The sequence below is a fragment of the Halichoerus grypus genome, chromosome 8, assembly GCF_964656455.1.
Source record: "Halichoerus grypus chromosome 8, mHalGry1.hap1.1, whole genome shotgun sequence".
Lineage (NCBI taxonomy): Eukaryota > Metazoa > Chordata > Mammalia > Carnivora > Phocidae > Halichoerus > Halichoerus grypus.
The window spans coordinates 93,600,535-93,621,836 of NC_135719.1; the positions used below are offsets into that span (position 1 = coordinate 93,600,535).

General features: G+C 33.2%; 1 protein-coding gene across 14 annotated transcripts in view; it reads left to right on the plus strand.

Annotated features, from left to right (window-relative positions):
• MIPOL1 (mirror-image polydactyly 1) overlaps positions 1–21,302 on the plus strand; it is a 306,247-nt gene that overhangs the window by 134,544 nt on the left and 150,401 nt on the right. For all 14 annotated transcript variants that reach the window (XM_078053584.1, XM_078053586.1, XM_078053590.1 and 11 more), the window contains one exon: positions 8,579–8,686. In XM_078053584.1, coding sequence (XP_077909710.1) covers positions 8,579–8,686 — 108 coding nt within the window. The remainder of the gene's footprint in view (positions 1–8,578; positions 8,687–21,302) is intronic.

A 21,302-nucleotide genomic window follows, 5' to 3' on the forward strand; every position in this document is an offset into this window, starting at 1 on the left:
TTAATACTCCTCAAAGGCAAACTTTTAAGAAAATGAAAAGGTAAACCATAGCCTGGGAGAAAATATTTTCAATTCATGTATCTGACAGAGGACTTATATTAAATATATTTAAATAATTCCCACAAATAGATAATAAGAAGATAAACACCCCCCCCTCAAAAATGGGCAGAAGACCGGAAGAGAAACTTCACAAATGTCCAGTGAACACATGAAAATATTATAATTTGTAAATAGGAAAACACAAATTTAAATGTGATACTACATCACATGCACTGTGACATCTGAAAATAAAAAACTGACAACAAATATTGGTGAGGATGTCAGCAGCCAAAATTCTGATCCACTGCTAATGTGAGTATAAGATGGTACAACCTGTTTTGAAAACTGCTTGGCAGTTTCTTGTACAGTGGAACAATATCCACTCTGTGACATAGCAATTCCATTTCTAGATGTTTACCCAAGGAAAATGAAAACAAATGTACATTGTAAGACTTCTAGAGGAATGTTTATAGGAGCTCATTCATAATATCCAAATACTGAAAACAACTCAAGTACCATTCATTAACAGGAAAATAGATTATGGTATATTCATAAATGGAATACTGTTTTGTATGAAAAGAATGAACTATTTATACACACAAACAGATGAATTTCCAATATATAGTTGATTGAAATAAGTTAGACAAAAGGTTACAGACTTAAAAGTTCCATTGTTTTTTATGAAGTTAAAGAACAGGTGAAATAATTCATGGTATTTCAAATCAAACAATGTTAGTTTATGGCTCTTAATGCAGATGAGCTGAAAGAGGGTAGTTGTCTAGATTTAAAAATTTGTCAAAAACTAAATGAAGTATACACTCGAAATCTGTGCATTTCACTCCATATAAATTTCACCTAAAATAAAACCCTACAATGGTTTGGCTTATGAGGTATGGTAAAAGTCTTCCATTTGCTTTGATACATTTTTTTTCTCTACTTCTGTGTCTTCTTTCCTCTGGTTTTTGGGCCCTCTTTTACTATCTAGAATCTTGGTGTCTTACTACTATTCTTTCCTTATTATGGCCCTTCTTGCATTACCGTACTGCTGCTGTATTCCAAACTTTTAAAGGTGTTGACTTCATGCTTCTTAATTGGGAGTTAATTGAAAGGCATATCATTAAATAGTCATTGTTTACATTTATAATTTTTCATCTTAGGAAACATAAATAATGCTATTTTTTGTGTCTCTGTATTTTGGAAATTAGTTATTTTTATTTTCATATACTTTTTTCAGATTTTTTCAGATATTTTTATACTGTATTTATACTTGTAGGTATATTGATTGCCTAAATATTGTTTAGTGCATATGCCTTTAATTTGAAAAGGAAATTAATATGAAAAAATAAGATCTCTTTAAATGAAATTCACATTATTTACTTAATAAATATGCATTAGATAGCTTCAGTGAACCAGGTGCTAGGTTTGCCCTGGGATCATAAGTGGATGTGAGGGACAGTGCCAAGCAGATGGAGAATTTAGCATGTCCAAATTAGAGCAAAGTGTGCAGTTGGGGAGGAATGAGAAAATATGAAATGGGTCTGGGTCATGAAATCCTGCTGTTATTTTCCAAAACGTGGTTTTATTTCTGGAAGCAAAGGGAGAGCCAATAAAGGATACCAAGATAGGGTAGGTAGGAGTTAGTGTGATCAATCAGAGATGTATTCCAGAAATAGCTCTCTGAAATATTTATTAGCTCTGAGATGCAACCTGAAAACACATGCACTCATTGGGTATGAATGAACTGTGTTAAAAGATAATGATTCTATGTACTAGCTAGTCCATATTCCATTCTGATCTATGTTGAATATTTTCTTATGTCAGATCTATGTACTACCTTAGAAATTATCTGTATCTCTAATTGTTCAAAGTTCAAATTTTAAAATGTCACCATTGTTAACTTTTCCTGTAGTCCTGTTTCCATTCCTTTTGCTATTGGACATATGTGTGCACTCTATACATTTTTGTGATAAACTGAATTACATTGCATGAAATTGAATCCTTATTAGTTCCATGACTTTGAAGAAGTTATTAATACTCTCTGCTTCTACTTAATTCTATCCTATTATTACAATATCTAACTCATAGGTCCACGTGAAGATTTGCTGATTAACACAATGTAAAGTGCTTAGAACAGGGCCTGGCACATACTAATTTTCACTAAGAGTTGATTGACTGTCATTAGTATATGTGTATTAACCTTTATTCTGATATAGAGATGCAAACCATGATTTTTTCAAATGAATAGCTTTTTAAACTCATATAATAAACAGTATTACAAAAATGATATTTTAATAACAGCATGCTAAATAAATACCTATATGCATGTTGATACCTTTGAAAATAATTGTCATGTTTGCTAATCCTTTTACTTTGTGATTTAAAATGTTTCTTTAATCTTTTTTGGAATAATTCAGTAGTTTAAAATGAGTGTGGAGGCTCCTGGGTGTCTCAGTGGGTTGTGTCTGACTCTTGATTGTAGCTCAGGTCTCAGTCTCGGGGTAGTGAGTTCAGGCCCCGTGTTGGGCTCCACGCTGGGTGTGGAGCTTCCTTAAAAAAAATGAGTATAAATTACTGTATTTGTTATTAAATCCCTAGTTACTTACTTTCTTATGGTGTTTTTAAAATGTATATATATAATTAAGTTATGTGTGTGTGTGTGTGTGTGTGTGTGTGTGTGTGTAAATCTGTAGAAACATGTCGTTGCCTGGCATGTTGCCTGGTGGGTGCCGCTATATTGTCTAGTGGGAGCTCAATGAATATTCACTGAATAACTGTGTTTTCTATATGTTTTATGTGTGTGTGTATATACACGCATCAGCTACAGTACATGTGGTTTTAGAGACTTGTTCACATAATTATTGTTTTTCTTTTTTAATCTTTGGTATTTTTAGACCTCTGAGTATTGTATAAATATTCATTTAAACCAAGTTATTGGTATTTTTCCAGGGCTTTGAAGAAACAAGTTACCCTTTGAATTTGAAAACTCTTTATTCCAAGTTATTGCAATGTGAGAAAAGCATTCTAGTCATTGTTTTTAAATCTAAAATGAAGTGATTTTTAAAGATTCTTCTAAATGAAAAAGAATAAAAACTTATTTATATAATCCTAAGTGCTTCCAAACATCTGCAGTTCAAAGTACATAATTCACATTGACACCAGAGTGTAGTTTCTGTTTTGACTGGAAGAGTCTGGTATTATATTTTGTCTGCAAAGGAAAGAATTGTATAGCATCCAAGGGGGAAGACATTTGATTGTATGCAATCAAAATGATCAGTGACTGAAAGCAGATTGCACAGGAGGAGAAATGGCAGCTGTTAAAAACTTATATAATATTAGAGAACTTTTTGTTAAAAACTTAAGTCATGGTATTCTTTCAGAAAGTACACATAATACATTATATGTTAAAAAAAAAAGAAGAAGATAGTAGGAAGGGAAAAATGAAGGGGGAGAAGTTGGAGGGGGAGACGAACCATGGGAGACTATGGACTCTGAGAAACAAACTGAGGGTTCTAGAGGGGAGGGGGGTGGGGGGATGGGTTAGCCTGGTGATGAGTATTAAAGAGGGCACGTTCTGCATGGAGCACTGAGTGTTATATGCAAACAATGAATCATGGAACGCTACATCAAGAACTAATGATATAATGTATGGTGATTAACATAACAATAAAAAGATACCTTACAAATAAAAAAAAGTACACATAAAGTAAAACAATCATAACAATGTATTGTCTGCTTGGTATAATTCTTCAGAATTTACAATAAGAAGTAAGAGGAAAATACTGCTGAAAACAGATCTTGTATTAAATATGGGCCAAATTCAGTTTATAAAAATTTGCCATCAATTTTTATGTTTTATATGTTTAGTTCATTCACATTATAGAATTAGTTTGGCTTGTTTATAGAGAAAAATTTAATCCTTCTTATCAGTGAACTTAGAAACCATAGAATCTCTGAGCCCTTGAGATATTTGTACCCTGCTACAACTGTCCAGCTTTTTTAATTTATATCTCCCACTCATTTATTCCTTCTCACGTTATTTTGAAGGAAATTTACCAGACATAATATCCTTTTTATCTATAAATTTTATTGTGTCTTTCTAAAAGATATCAACTGTTGCTTAAAACATAATCTCATTATCACAACAAAAATATTAACAAATAAAAAACATTGTGAAACATGACTACTTTTCGAATTCCAGTGATCTCATAAATATTGTAACTTTCCTCTTTATTTTGAATCTATATTTAAGAAGAATTACACATTGCAGATGATTGAATTGACTCTTAACACTATTTTTAACTTATAGATTCCCCTTCTATCTCTTTTTATCCATTAAATTTTTAAATTTTATTTAATTTTTTAGGTAGGCTACTCGCCCAGTGTGGAGCCCAACGCGGGGCTTGAACTCACAATCCTGAGATCAAGACCTGTACGCTTAACTGACTGAGCTACCCTGATGCCCCCTTGGAATTTATTTTTTAAACAAAATGAGTAATTTTTCTTGTAGAGTTACCTTGTTCATTCATTGCATCTCTTTAGTGTCATTTAATATGTTCCTCTCTATTCTATTCATATGGCAGTTTGATCTATAGGCTTGATCAGATTTAGATTAATTTTTATTACCAAGACTGCAGGTGGTTTTGTGTTTTATCTGGGAATGCATGTTGGTTTGTGAAAGAACTATGTTACTAGCAGTTCAGTACTATATTAATGATCTCAGTATAGTAATGATTTCAAAATTGTGATATTCTAACATTCCCTTTTTTTTATTAGCTTGAATACTTCTGTAGTGATTTTCTTATCTATTGTTTGATTACCTAGTGGTAAACTTTATATAAGAGAGGGTAGATAAATTCTTGGCTTGCTAGTATTCCCCAATAGTGATAGAATTAGTTTTTTAAAAATTTTATTGTCATTATAAACTCAATAATTTAAACATATAGTGTGTGTTACAATATATTTCAGTTACTGTCCTTATTTGATCATATTCTTTTCTCTTTAGCTGGTGGGGGACTTTTCAGGTTGTCTCCTGAGTCCTTTCTGAGTCTCTTTGATAGTTCCTCAGTACTGATAGTTAATACAAAACTTCTGCTAAGCACACGTGTTATTGGATCGTATTGTACAGTTCTTGTCCCAGAGCTGGAGTCAGCCATATATCCACGGAGTCCTATATTTTTAGTAAGAAATGGTACTTGGACCCACAGGGTAGGTGCTGGGAGTACTCATTGCTACTGGGTTTCCTGTTATTTCTACCAAATTTCAATGGGCAAAACTAGGAAATATATAAACTCACATTTTTTTAAAGATAAAACTCTTTGTATCCTTGTACTGACACTTCCAATGCAAATTCTGAACTAAAGGGTTTTTTATTTAACCTATTTTATCTTTCGTCTTTATCTTTAGTCTCATATGATGAGAATTCTAGTTCTCAGGGACTCTGTAACAGTATACAGATAGCATTTACCTAAGTTCAATTTGAGTATTAAAAAAATTTTTAAGGGGCGCCTGGGTGGCTCAGTTGGTTAAGCGTCCAGCTCTTGATTTTGGCTCAGGTCATGATCTCAGGGATCATGGGGATCAAGCCACATCCTGGCTCTCCACTCAGCAGGGAGTCTGCTTGTCTCCCTCTCCTTTCATCCCTCCCCCAATTCAAGTGCGCGTGCGCGCTCTCTCTCTCTCTGTAAAATAAAATAAATAAATCTTTAAAAAGATAAAAATTAAAAAATTTTAAATATAAAAATGTAAGAAACCTCCTGGGTTTCAATTTATTCAATGGAACTTTTAACGATATTAATATTTGGCAGAATATGATTGGGGAAAATATTGTGTTACTTTTAATGGTGTTACTTCAAAATGAAACTCTAAAACCATAGAACAAATTACATTATTTCTTGATTTAGGGACATACATTTTCTCTGGCATTTGTCTTGTTTCTTTTCATTCATGAAAGTAGGAAGGATCACTAAACACTTGAAAGTATAGCCCTTTAGGACACTTGCTAGTTTGAGTGGTCCCTGGGCCTTATTTTCTATCCCCCTTGTACTTCATGGCCATGAAAACTGAGCCCAAGTATGCAATGTGGATAAATGCCCTCGGGTTCAAAAATAGCTTTATTGTTCTTAAGCCATACTTCTCTGTTTGGCTATAGTATTTTGTATTTTGTGGATCATGTAGGTAGGAAAGAAGTCTCTATCCTTGGGTTATTTCTAATTTACTTAGAAGCACAAAAAATAGGTGGTCAGACAACTTGTGATCGTGATTTCTCACTTTCTCCAGATAGACCCTTGATGTTTCTACCTTTTCTCCTGTATTCTTCCTCTTTCTCCTCTTTCAGCTTATAAAATCATGTTCCCCAAATAAGCCCAACTCAGATGTTATCTGCTCTGTGAGACATTCTTTTATCCCATAGCCAAATTATCTACCCCACCTTTGTAACATCCTAGGTCATGTTTAGTCATTCCATTTAAGTACTTAATATGTAATAATTTTGTATTAAAATTAATTGAAAATGTAGAGGATAATAAAGAATACTTCTACTAGATTGTGATGCTCACTGCTATGTCTTACTCATTTTCATGCCTCATGATTTGTCTTCACAAAACATTTGTATTTTGGTTGCATTTGTGACCAAATACTTGAATTGTTACAAGCTAAAAAGGGACAGCTATAGAGTTTAATGTTTAATCATGTGTCCCTTCCAAATAAAGGCCAGATGATGTCATGTCAGAAAGGTTTCAGTCAAATAATTTTTAAAAATGTGATAAGTGAGGGGCGCCTGGGTGGCTCAGTCGTTAAGCGTCTGCCTTCGGCTCAGGTCATGATCCTGGGGTCCTGGGATCGAGCCCCACATCGGGCTCCCTGCTTGGCGGGAGGCCTGCTTCTCCCTCTCCCGCTCCCCCCTGCTTGTGTTCCCTCTCTCGCTGTGTCTCTCTCTGTCAAATAAATAAACAAAATCTTTAAAGATAAATAAATAAATAAAAATGTGATAAGTGAATTAAGTTATCACACAGCACATGTTGGAATAGACCTGGCAACCTGAAATGATCTGCCACTGTATCAGTCAATACTGTATTATATTTGCAGAACTTAATTTCAGCAAAACTTTATCTGCTAAGTTAAATTAATATTTTAAAGTCTTGATTTTGTGATTATTATTTTACTTCATTTATAAATGTATTTTGGTTTTATAATTACATATGCAGGAGGCATGTATACTCAGTGTTATATTTGTAAAACATCATTATATAAGTCAATATCACCAGTTTGGTAAAACTTTTTCTTTTAAGTGGATTTGTATCTTACTCAAGCAGGAGAAATACTGATACAGACTAAAGAATATTATACAGGTCAGAGGCAAAAGAAATCAATGTCAGATGCCAATTTAGATTATGACTGTATCTGGAATGTATCATAATAATGATTTTTAATTCATTAGGACAACTAGTCTTTTGTCAAATAATCTAGAATTAATTTTGTCTAGGTCTTGAATCAGTATGTGTATTTATTTATTGGTTGTTACTTAAATTAAATGCTAATTTTTTAGGTTTATTTATTTTTTTTAATAATCTCTACATCCAACACAGGGCTCAAACTCATGACCCCAAGATCAAGAGTTGCATGCTCTCAATATTCTAATTTAAAAATAGATGACTTAAGGAGTGATTTTTAACTTTTTCCTGGAAGATGGGTTTAGTACTGTATTCCTTTAGCTAATCCCCCAGATATCTTCATATGGTCCTGAATGACAACACATCACTTTATATCCTGTACAATTATTGTGTAAAATGTTTGATATATTTATATGAAGATTTTGTATTCAAATGGCATGGTACTTCAGTTATTTTTTTCAAAATAGATGCCCATTTATGCTTTATAATCTATTTTTTATAATTTTCATATATTCCCAGTAGGTCAGAATATCATTTCATATGTTTGTTATCACTTGTTTTACTTAAAAATAAGTTTTAGTCAAAATAGAAATTAAAAACACTAGTTTCCTTAGTTGTTTCCAAACCTTGTAGCACTCTATAGTTACTACTTTTTTCCTTACACAATTGTTTCTTTAGATGTTTCTAAAAATCTAAAAAACCTCTTACTGTATATTTTATGATAATTGTTATTTTTAAAAACTTAATAAAAATTCATCACAGAATATCATATTGTGGTTTATGTAGAACCCCGTTTGATTTTTAGAAGCATGCTTTTATTCAGCCAAAAGATATATAATAAAAACTGTTTGATCAGTGAAGAAAACATTTTTCAATGTAGTTTGACCTTAATTTTATGAAAAAATAAGTTATTTTTCTAATTTTATGGTAATATTTAGATTAATAAAAGACAAACAATTGCAACTGAATTGCCAGACTACTATAAACATATGTTCATATTCATCATTACTTTTAACTTACTATTCTTGTTGCAAAAGATACCTTGTCTTTCAGAGAATGCAGTGGTATTATTTACATTAATTCATGTGGCTTGTTTGGGGAAAAAAAATGCTATAACTCCTTTACTTAATGGGATTCTTCCCCTGTGGCAGTGCAAACGGTTAGAGCAGGAGCTTCATCATCTGAAAGAGCAGAACCAGACTTCAGCAAACAACATGAGACATCTGACTGCTGAAAACAATCAAGAACGTGCTCTGAAGGTAAATCTCCATTCCTTCTTACAGGCAAATTAAGGTTGTAAGCCCTTGGTGCCAGCTTTCTGTGCTGCATATATCAGTTGTGTACATTTAAGCAGAAGTGAGCTGTGGTGTTTGCCAACAACCCCTTCTTTAAACACAGATACAGCACCCTTCTGTTATGGTATTATTTTATTTCGTGTATGTGTACATGAAAACAACGTATTTTCTGAATTTTGAGTGGTGGTATATTAATACTTTGGGTATGTGTTCATTCTGTTTCTGATTTTATGGTATACTGTTATCTTTTGTAGTTAGTAAAAAGTGGCCACACTAAAAGGGAAAAAAATTAAACCATGAGCCTTTTCTTCACATCAATATTTATTACACTAATCTTGTGATATTATTAACCGACAGAACTGACACTCCCTGAAGGGTATGTGAATATGTTTGCGAATTGAAATAGTTCTTAAAATGTTACTTATTACAAGAAAAGAAAGAAAATATAGTCTACCGGAACTTGAAACAAGTGAGGTGTATGTTTCATGACAAGAGGTTCTTTTTCATTGTAATAGAGATCCAATAATCACGAAAAAGGACGTCACTTTGATTCTACTACTTACATATTTTTTCTTATGGTACTTAGGACTTTCCATTCTCCTTCTTTGTCTTTGTCTCAATTCCTAGCATAGCACCTGTGACATAGTACTGGTTCCTGCCCTCAAGGTGCTTACTTTCTCATTAACTGGTTAAAAATAAAAAGAAAACCATATCCCCAGGAAACAGAAAAGATTCATCATTATTGTGATTGTGTAGTAAGAAAAAGTGTGCTATCAAGAATATTGTATTGTACTTTGTTGTCTTAAATTCATTTTTGCTACAAATTACAGGAGAATATTATGGCATTAGCAGTGTAACTCACTAAACCAGAATTATCTACCAAAATTGAGAAAAATGGTGACATTTTGAAGTGGAAAATGTTTCATCTATCCAAAAAGTGTGAAGTTTGGTTGAAGTCAGATTTTTCTACAAATGTGTTGAGCTTCATTTTGAAATTTTCAGAGAGTAGTTAGGAATTTGTGATAACTTTGTTGTCATTGTTTAATGCACATTCTCTTCTTTTCTCTCAAATTTATAGACTAGAACAATAAATTGGAAGAAAAGAAATGTAGATTCTTGATCACTTTTTAATTACCCCTCCTTGGGGTAACTTGCCATATGATTAAAATTTAGTATAATAATTTTTTCAAATGTATACTTGCAAATCGATAGTAACTTTGTTTTAAAGGCAGCTTCCATTATATATGCCAATCTATTATCAGCATCAGGGGACAGATTTCATGTGCTATATGTGACATGGCTATTTCCATATAAAACAGACCTAGAATTAAATTCTAGTTTGTTAAGTACATAATAATACCACAGTCCTTATTCTGGCTTTCTTTGTTGTCTATTTGTGTTAAACTGAATTAAATGGCACCTGCTATTTATGGAGAGAAAGAAATGCACATTTCTAAGAGGTTATTAAAATTAGAAGGTTACATGTAGACCAAAAAAACCAGGAAGTTCAAAACCAAACAAAACAAAATCCCTATAAAATAGAAATCTCTGTAAACTATAGACTATATAAAACAATATATAAACAAAGCTACATTTTTACTCCTGACAAATATACTATGTTAAAATCTTTTCTAGTTTCTCACCTTTTTCTGCATAAGTGTCAGATTTTTCTCTTGTCTTTTAATCTTTCATAACTTCATTCACTAACCAACTTAACTTTTTTGTAGAGTAAGGATGGGAGGAAGAATTTTTAAAAACTCATCAATTTAATCTTTTTAAAGCTCCAGTGTTCATTTTCACTCTTTTAAGAATGTCTGTCTTGTATAAGACTGGCTTCGAATCATTTTTTAGTTATTTTATGCTATCCTTCCTCATGAGAAACCTTAAATTTATTATATATTTATATCTGCTTTATTCTGAATCATTTTTTAAAAATTATTCTTACCTTCCAGGGATGATGTTCTTTCTTTATTTGGTGTTTTGGTTACTGCACACTGTGTCTTCAAGTTGCCGTATAAGTTATGAATAATAAGTATATTACCAAGCTATCTGATGAATCAGCTTTTCGTCTCCTTTCTCAGCAGTATGCCTGTCTTTTACAGTGCACCTACAAGTATCATTTTTTTGTTAACTCATTCAATATTTAGTTAGTATCTAAATAAGCTTTAGGAAGAAATTTTAAAAAGAGTCAATGTCTCTAGGAGCTTTCAGTCAGTCAATAATACTTCTAGTATTTTATCATAAATAGTACTATTATTGATAATCAGTAAAAGATAAATTTGACTAGGATAAGAGCTGAAAAATTAATGCTTTATTTAATTGTGTAATGTTGAAATTCATAAAGGAAACAGTACTAGAGATATGTTTGGGAAAAATCCAAGTTAATGATCATACATTGTATAGAACTTTCCAATTAATTATGGCAAATACATGATTATCATACAAGGAAATACTTTTTAATATTACAGTGCTGTTCAAATAATAAGTCTTTGTTTATTCTAATAACCTGGAAATCCTAAATTATTTTTTATGGTAGAGCATAAAATCGGATTTTTGGTGATCATATAAGCATTATTTTTGAAGTAGCATGGAATTATACTAGCTAAATTTGCTAGCATGGCATTTTTTCCCCTACTTTTATAATGTTTGCAGTTTTCCCTAATAACAAGTAAAACACAGTGGTACCTATAGGATGAAGGGCTAAATTTATGCTGATACTAGTCTATACCTTGAGAGTTACTTTAAAAAAAAAAAATAAAAGAGCTTATCATCTCATTTAAAATAAATTTTACCTATTTATGTTAAGAAATTGGTTTCTTGAAGAACACAGTTTTGGCCATTTAATGTTTTTAAATGAGTTTACATTAACCATAAATATGCAGACATCAGACTTAAGAAATTTCATATATACTGCCTTTTTTCCCTCTTCCATTTTATTTATCGTCTTTATCATACATCTTTAACTTCCTACAGTTGAACTTCTCCACTGTAATTCCATTGAAAGCCCTTCATTCTTAGATTATAATTGACCTCTGATGATTAAACTTGTGAAACTTATTCTCTATCCTACTCAGTATCCCAGTCAATGTAAGTAGAATACATTTCCATTTTGTTGGCCCTGCCCTTTTGAAAACTTTCCTATAGTTCTCTGTTGCTATATCCTCATCATTTTTTTCTTTGATTGCTATTCTTTAGCTGGTGCCTCCTTTTCTACCTATTCCCAAGTTATGTGATTAGTCCCTTATTATTCTTTAAAAAAAAAAAAAACTTTTTTAGAGCAGTTGTAGATTCACCACAGCAGAATTGAGCAGAGAGTGCAGAGTTTCCACATACCTCCTGCCTTCACACATGTACAGGCCCCCAGCGCCCAACACCAGAGTGGTATATTTGTTACAGTTCACGAATCTATATCAGTGTAACCCACAGTCCATAGTTCACATTAATCTATGCATTCTGACAAATGTACATGACACATATCTACCATTGTAGTATCATACAGAAGAGTTTCACTCTAAAAATCCTCTGTGTTCTACCTCTTTATTTTTCTCTCCTCCTAATACCTGCTAGCCATTAATCTTTTTACTGTTTCCATAGTTTTGCCTTTTCCAGAATGTCATATAGTTGGAATCATACAGTATGTATTCATTTAAACTTTCACCATACCTTTTGATGGCTGTGTAGCTCATTTGTTTTAATGTTTATTATTCCATTTTCTGGGTGTACACAGTTTATTTATCTATTCACCTACTGAAGGATATCGTGGTTGCTTCCAGATTTTGGCAGTTATGAATAAAGTTGCTGTGAACATCCATTTGCAGAATTTTTTGGACATATATTTTTCAACTCATTTAGATAGATACCAAGGACTGCAGTTTGCTGGATTGTATGATAAGAATATTTTTGTAAGAAACTACCAAACTGTCATCCAAAGTAGCTGTGCCATTTTTCATTCCTTCCAGTAATGAATGAGTTTTTGTTGTTTCACTTTCTTGTCAACATTGGGAGTTTCTTTTATTGTAGCCTTGTTTGTTCTAATTTCATCCATTCCTACAATACCACCTATTATTTATGTCCTAATGACTACCTCTTCTGCCCTTCCACTTAGATATCTTAATGTTTCCTTAACCTCAACAAGTTTGAAAACAAATCACTAATTTGACTCCCTAAGCCTTTTCTCCCTGGAAAGAAGTCAGGACCTGAGACTAACACTATTGACTGTATAACTTAACATTTATTCCCAATCATATTCTCCTTTGTTTGTCTTTATTATAAAAGCAGGAGAAGTTAAACACTTTCTTAGCCTTTCTTTTTGCCAATGTGACATAAGAGGAATTCTACAGGAGGGGAGAGAGAAGTTGGAGAGTCTCTGGAAAAGTTTTTGTTACCCTCACATAGGACGGATGTAGCAGGCACCATTCCTTTTTTTCTTATTACCTTGAACACTTCCTTGCTGCCTGGAAGTGCAGCAGCCATTTTATAGCCATGAGGAAAACACCCGAGAGAAGCTGGCCATTAACATCAATTAAGCCCCTTAGCCTATGAGCTACTTTGAGAACATTAAGCACCCATACCCTGATTTCTTTTTCTGGTGATAGACATACCCTATATTTTAAATTGCTCCTAATAGTTTTCCATTATTTACTTCCAAATTGATCAGTTAATATCTATTAATCAATGATACTACCATGCTCCTTAGACATGTAGGCTAATATAGTTGACATAATTTTCATATTCTTTGTTTAAGCTGTCATCCACCATAAAGCAGTGGGACATCCAGTATTGTCAATTCTGTAACAATGATTTCTCGCCCATTTTCCCTCCTATTCTTATTATCTTACCTCTACCCTATGTCAGGTTCATGATCTAGATGATAATATTACAGACATACCTCATTTTATTGTGCTTTACTTTATCGCACTTCACAGATCATACATTTTCTGCAAATTGAAGGTTTGTGGCAACCGGATGGCAAGCAAGTCTATCAGAGCCATTTTTTTTCAACAGTATTTGCTCACTTTGTGTTTTGATAACTCTTGTGCAATATTTCAGATTTTTTCATTAGCGTTAATTTTGTTATGGTGATTTGTGATCAGTGATTACAACTCACTGAAAGCTCAGATGATGGTTATCATTTTTTTAACAATATTTTTTTATTATGTTAATCACCATACATTATATCATTAGTTTTTGATGTAGTGTTTCATGAAAAATAAAGTATTTTTTAATTAAGGTATGTACATTTTGTCTTTTTAGACATGATGCTATTGCACAGTTAATAGAATATAGTATAATGTAAACATATCTTTTATATGCACTGGGAAATAAATTCATTTGAGTTGCTCTATTGCAATATTCGCTTTATTGCAGAGGTCTAGAAGCAAACCCATAATATTTCTGAAGTATGCCTGTACCCTCCTAACTAACTCTTCTGTCCTCAGTTTCTCACCTCTGTAACCAGTCATCACTTTCATTTGCAATCATTCTAAAACACAAGTGACACTGCTACTCAAAAACTTTCACTGTCTTGCATTTTCAACAGTATGAGAAAATAGAGATATCCTGAATGACCCTTCTGATTTAAAAAAGAAATGAAAAAGGATGGCTAAAATTTATAATTTAAGTTTATTTTACAACAACATTATAGAGAAGGCAGGAAGATAAGGAATTTACAAAGGCCTAAAACAAAGTAGAAATGGGGGCGGGAGGCAGGGGAGGAGAACTTGAGAAGTAAGTGATTGCCTGAAGTTGTCTTTCACCCTGAGAGCATTTGTCAAACCTTGGTGAATTTTCCATTTTAATGGTTTCAAGGGCAAGACAAACAAGAGATAGAGCCTGGAGCCTGTTTAAGCCAGAGAGTGTAATGAGATATCCTCTCTTGAAGCTGGTATCATAATGGCCACACCATTAGTGTTTAGGTGAACAAGAGTCAAGCCCTTCCTACAAAATAAGGTAACAAAGGAATTTGACTTTCTTGACTGTGGAGGGAGTGAAATCGCTGAGAATTCATCTTCCTTGTCCAGCTTTCAGGCAGGCAGGTTTAGAACCACACAGGTTGCCTGAATTCTTGCTATTTGTGTAGTTCTAAAAGCTGAGGATTTAATTGAAGTAGTCCTACCCTGGAGGGGCCCATAGACAACAAACCAAAGCAAATTACTTTCCAGTTAGCCTCTAATATTTCTTGTAGATAAAAGTTCAAAGACCCAGAGCTATCAAAAAACACGTAAGAGAAAAAGGCACTTCTAATTAAAGTTAGTGAAAACATAAGGCAGCAGAATCATATACTTCAACAACAAATAGTTTAGGTATTCTGATTATTAGTCACAGAATATAAGTGTTTAAGTAATATCTTTACAAATAGATGCTTGAAAATAAGAGCAAGGAAAATGACCAAAATGATCAAGTAAATTTGGGAAAACTAAAGAGGTTGAATTTACAGAAATTAATAAAATAATTAAAATTAAACAGCACATAGGTTTAACAACAGATTACATACAATGTAAGAAACTATTAGTGAACTGGTAGGTCTGAACCAAATATGGAAATGGAAGCCAGAAAGACGAAGAAATGAAAAATATAAATAGATGTTGACACAAAAGATAGAGTGAAAAGATCTAAAATAAATCATTTAGAATTCTAGAGTCGATAATATAGGGAAAGGAAAAAGGCAAGATACAAAGAAATCATGACTGAGCATCTTCCAGAATTGTCAAATGACAAAAGCCTTAGATCCAGGGATACCAAATGAATTCTAAGTATGGCAAATTAGAAGAAACTGCAGAACATTGAAGTTAAAGCTATTAAAAACAGCCGTTAGAAAAGACATATTTAACAAAGGAATAGCATTTAGACTCACTGACTTCTCAATAGTAATAATGGAATAATTTCTTAAATATCCTGAAAGCAACAATGGGAATAATTCCTTAAATATGCAGAGAGAAAGTAATTGTCAAGAGCAAGAGTGAAATAATGGTCAGATAAATAAAAAACTTCAGTTGCTTTCTATTATGTGTAGAGTATAATCCAAACCTCCTAATTTAAGACTTAAGAATTTAAAACTCCACACTACAATTTTAGCCTGTTTTTTTTTTAATTTTCCTTCTTCTGTCTTTTTTTTTTTTTTTTTTTTTACTATTTCTCTCTTTGTAGTCTTGATAAACCCTAACCATCCCCCCACTACTTCCTAAATATGTCATATTCTTTCATTTCCTCTGGTCTTTACTTCTTTTTTTTTTTTTTTTTTTAAAGATTTTATTTATTTATGAGAGAGAGAGAGCACATGAGAGGGGGGAGGGTCAGAAGGAGAAGCAGACTCCCTGCCGAGCAGAGAGCCCCATGCGGGACTCGATCCAGGGACTCCAGGATCATGACCTGAGCTGAAGGCAGTCGCTTAACCAACTGAGCCACCCAGGCGCCCCTCTGGTCTTTACTTCTGTTATGACTTAATTAATTCTGTATCTAGTATCAGTTGATTGCTTACGTGTCATCTCTAAATCAAAAACTTCTTGAACATAAGGGATCGTAGCCTTTTCAGGTTGCTGTTCTCTTGGAGTTTAGCACATTGTTGAACTCATTACATAATCACTAAGTATTTGAAATCAGAAATTAGTTTTAATCTATCCTAGTTGAAGTCAACATATATATTAAGTATTTACTAAGTTCAAGACATGGAGGATATGGAATTATTCCAGAATAATGTCTTCATAGTCACTAACTGGGCCCAATTAAAACTCTCTAGAAAGATTTCTGTCTTGTGCTAAAGTGTCTTCACTCATGAATTGAACAATGCAGTGTCAGGAATTCTAGTTTTTCACTATTGGCTTAAAAATGTCGATAGAATAGATTTTTGTTTATGCATTTTTTTTCCTTTGCTATTTAGAGTTCACTGCAGGATAAGCTCTTTTAAGAGAATGAGTAAATAGCAAGCACTGTTAATTACATTTGATAGTAAATAATAATATAATTTCTTATGATGAAATCATATATTGAGATGAGTTATTAGTCATTCGCTTATATTGGCCATGTAAATGGACTGTCTTTGATATGCCCAGATGATATCACCTTTCTACTGTTTGTGGAGTATGGTTTTAGATTATTTTCTAGTGGATAACTGCAGTAATAGATCTTAAATTTAAAATCCTGAATTTCTCCATTTACTAGCTATATAGCATTGGGGAAATCTGAGCATTGGCTCCTACATTTGTAAGATAATGAGAGCAAATATATTGTACAATTGAGAAAATGTTGGACAATCTATAAAGTAGGACACATTATTCCATATGGTGTGGTAGTAGAAAGAACATTTGTGTAGGTGTCAGACACCTGTTTTCTTGTCTGCTGTACCACAAACAAACTATATGATCTTGTCAAATTATTTTATATCTTTAAAACGAGGAAGTTTAAAAACATTTGGAGTCATTTAAATTAGAAAATGTGATTTTATAAATTTGTGGTGTTATATCATAGATATATATTTATGAGATGATGAATTCAGGCCCACATAGATTCTGCATTAAGAGAAGAGCCGTCCATTTTAAGCTAGTATGGTCTTAGGTAGGATGACCATATAATTTATCTTTAAACGAAGACTTTTTTTTTTAGAACAAAAGAAATACGATTAAAAATTATACCAGGACAAAGGGCTGTTCCTATGCATAACAGCTGAAAACCAGCTCTGACTGGATCTCCTACAAGTACACATAGTAGCCACTGAATAAATATCTCTTAAGTGAATTAATACCACACATGCAACTTAGTATCTGGCTTTCCCTACTTAACACTTCATAGGCATTTTCCAGTACACTTACTCTATAAATATCAACCTAATGCTAATGTACTACATAATTTGCAATGCACAGATGCATCATAATTTTAACTCTTCTCTTAATGTTGAATATTTAGGTTGTTTGTAGCTTTGCATTCTTATGAACACCACTGTGAAAAATATTTTTGTATATTTTAAATATTTTGTGTATTTTAATATTTAACCATATTTAGCAAATAAAAATTTGATTATTTTTCAGATTTTTATTTTTAGTAAAACAAATAGTTTTAAAAGCCAGATGATTCTGGGGGCACCTGGGTAGCTCAGTCACTTAAGTGTCTGACTCTTAATTTCAGTTCAGGTCATGATCTCAGAGTCGTGAGATCCAGCCCTATGTTGGGCTCTGTGCTGGGCAGGGAGCCTGCTTAAGATTCTCTCTCTCCTCCCTCTGCCCTTCTACCCCTCCTTAAAAAAAAAAGCCAAATGATTCTATAAGGGTTCTAATAAAAAATACGGCAGCCTCTCATCGTACCTTTCCTGATTTCTGCTCCACAGAAAAAAAATCACTTTGAACTCTTTCAGCCATTTATTCTGTATCTATACTATATTTCTTTTTTTTTTTTTATAGATTTTATTTATTTATTTGACAGAGAGACAGCGAGAGAGGGAACACAAGCAGGGGGAGTGGTAGAGGGAGAAGCAGGCTCTCCGCCGAGCAGGGAGCCCGATGCGGGGCTCGATCCCAGGACCCTGGGATCACGACCTGAGCCGAAGGCAGACGCTTCACGACTGAGCCACCCAGGCGCCCCTATACTATATTTCTAAGTGAAAAGCTTATAGTTTTTTTTTTCACTTTTTGTTATTATTAATTGACTCCCTCCTATGAAGATGAAGATTTAGCTTTCTGTTAGATTAGTGCTTAGTATTTACATTATTATAATATTCATAACTGAACATATAGTATTCTTCAGACATCTCAGCAAGAATTATATTTTATGTCATGACCCAGATAATATACAACATACAAATATAAAACTAAAGCACAATAAAACGTAAGGAAATAATACATACTCTATTGACATATTTGTATTCAGACATTTTAAATTCTCTTTAATTTTTTTTGAAACCTAATGCTGGTTGTGACCCTCTAACTGGGTGACAATTCTCCCATGGGTTTTTTTGTGTTCCTCCTAAGCAGAGGCACAATTGACCTTTGTTCTGAAATATGTTCTGGAGGATATTTGCTTAACAAACAGTCTTGGAAGATAGAGATAGTGTCTCCCTCTGTAGCAGAAGGCAGATTTGTTTACTGTCCAATATAATAAAAACAAAGTCTCCCCCTCTGAAGCAGAGGTCATGTAAGTTTGCTTGTAGTATATTATAAAAGATCTGGCTTCCCTGAGTTTGGATTTCTTTAGCTGTAATTCAGTCCCACTGTGTGTGCAGTATCCAACTGTTCCCTTCCACATTGCCCCCACGGGAATTGGGGAGCAAAGACCAGCAATACAAACATGAAGTCTAGGTGTTTGTGCCATGTCTGAGTAAAGTTCTTTGGGATGCAGAATTCTTGTCTTCTGCCAGTATGCATGAAACTGGCAGGCTAATTTGTTAGCCTACAAGTAGGATGAAAATATTTCATCCTTCACACCCTTCACAGTTCCTTTCTTTTTCAATATTTTGTTTTCCTCAGAATTATAGTCTAGATTTCTTTGTTTGTATACTGTGTATCACTAATACATCCAAACACTCTCTACTAGATATAAATATCTTGTTAATACATTCAAATATTTCAGGTGACCTAGAACTATTACTCTTTTTTTTTTTTTTTAAGGATCTGAACTGATTGTCCTATAGGACATTACTGGTCTTAGAACCTACCTTCAATGTAATTCTGTGGCTTCCTTTAGTTTCTCCTATGTTGGATCACCTGTTTCCTGTATCTCATTTTTCTCCTTCTTGACTTAACTCTTTTCTTTATTGGAGCATACTTTCTAATAGTTTCCTGGGAAAGTATACATGTGAGTTAAATTTTTAAAGACTGTATGGTATTTCTTCCAGATAGATTTCTAGAAGCAGAGTACTTGAATAACAGGATGAACATTTACATTCAGATCCCTAGACTCACTTTCAGGGTTACCAAAGCAGAATACTTAACAAAAGACCCAAAAAGCTTGTGCTTTAATTTTATTATTTTCAAAACTTCTAAAAATTGAATTTCCCTTTTAAACTGTATACATCCATTAAAACCAAAATGAAATACCATGTCATACCTATTAGAATGGCTAAACAACAACAAAAAAGTACTCAAAATAACAAATGTTGATGAGATGTGCAACAATCTCTCCTACACTACTGGTAGAAATGTAAAATGATACAGCTGCTTCGGGAAACAGTTTACCAGTTTCTTATAGAAATATATTTAACAGGGGTGGCTCAGTTGGTTAAGCATCTGCCTTCAGCTCAGGTCATGATCCAAGGTCCTGGGATCAAGCCCTGTGTCAGGCTCCCTGCTCAGCAGGGAGTCTGCTTCTCCCTCTTCCTCTGCTCCTCCTCCCCACTTGTGCACACACTCTCTCTCTCAAATAAATAAATAAAAATCTTTAAAAAAAAGAAGAAGAAATATATTTAACACATAACCCAGCTATTGCACTCCTGAGTCTTACCCTAGAGAAATGAAAATTTATATTCACAGAAATGATGTACAGAAATGTTCATAGCAGCTTTATTTGTAATTGGCCAAAACTAGAAAGAGGGTAGATATTCTTTAATAGGTCAGTGGATCAACATCCACACAATCAACTATGAGTCATCAATAAAAAGGAACAACGTACTGATACATGCAGCACCTTTGATGGTTTTCATGACGTTGAATAAGAAAAGCCAATATCAAAGGGTTAATCCATACGATCCCAATTATATAATAGTCCCAAAGTGACAAAATCATTATGATGAAGAACAGATCAGTAGTTTCTTGGAGTTAGGTGGAAGAGCTTGAGTATGGCTATTAAAGTCTAACAGGGAGTTTCTCTGTAGTGTAGTGTTGTAACAACTCTGTAGTCAGATTTTATAATATTAAAATTCATAGAATTACATACCAGGAAGGGAAGCTGGGAGGGAAGATGTAAAAACGGATGAAATCCATATAAGGTCTGTATCTGAGTTAATAGTATTGTATCAATGTCAATTTCCTGGTTTTGACAATATACTATGGTACATACATGATATTATCACTGGGAGAAGTTAAATGAAGGCTATGCAGGAACTCTATACCCTCTTCAAGTTCTTGTGGGTCTTGAATTATTGCAAAATAGGAAGTTAATTAAAAAGTTATACATGCTCACCATAGCCAGTGAAAGAAATGCTAAGATATATAAAGAGAACTTTAATAATATCCCGTTTGCCCCCTCACAGTTTCTAGACCTGCCAAATTAATCTTGACAGGAATTACAGTAGTGGATATCCTTGTCTTATACCCGATTTTAGAGATATGTCTATCAGATTTTTTGCCCATTTTTGAATTGGGTTGTCATCTTTTCATTGTTGAGTTAGAAGATTCCTTTATATATTTTGGATATAAGCCCCTTGTCGGATATATGATTTGCAAATAGTTTTCCCATTCTGTGGGTTGTCTTTTCACTTTTTTAATGGTGTTCTTTAACAAACAAAAGCTTTTAATTTTGATTAAATTCAGTTTATCTCTTTCTTTCTTTTAGTTGCTAGTGCTTTTGGTTCTGATCCAAGAAGGCTTCACCTAACTCAAAATCACAAAGATTTACATCTGTGTTTTCTTCTAGGGGTTTTATAGTTTTAGCTCTAACA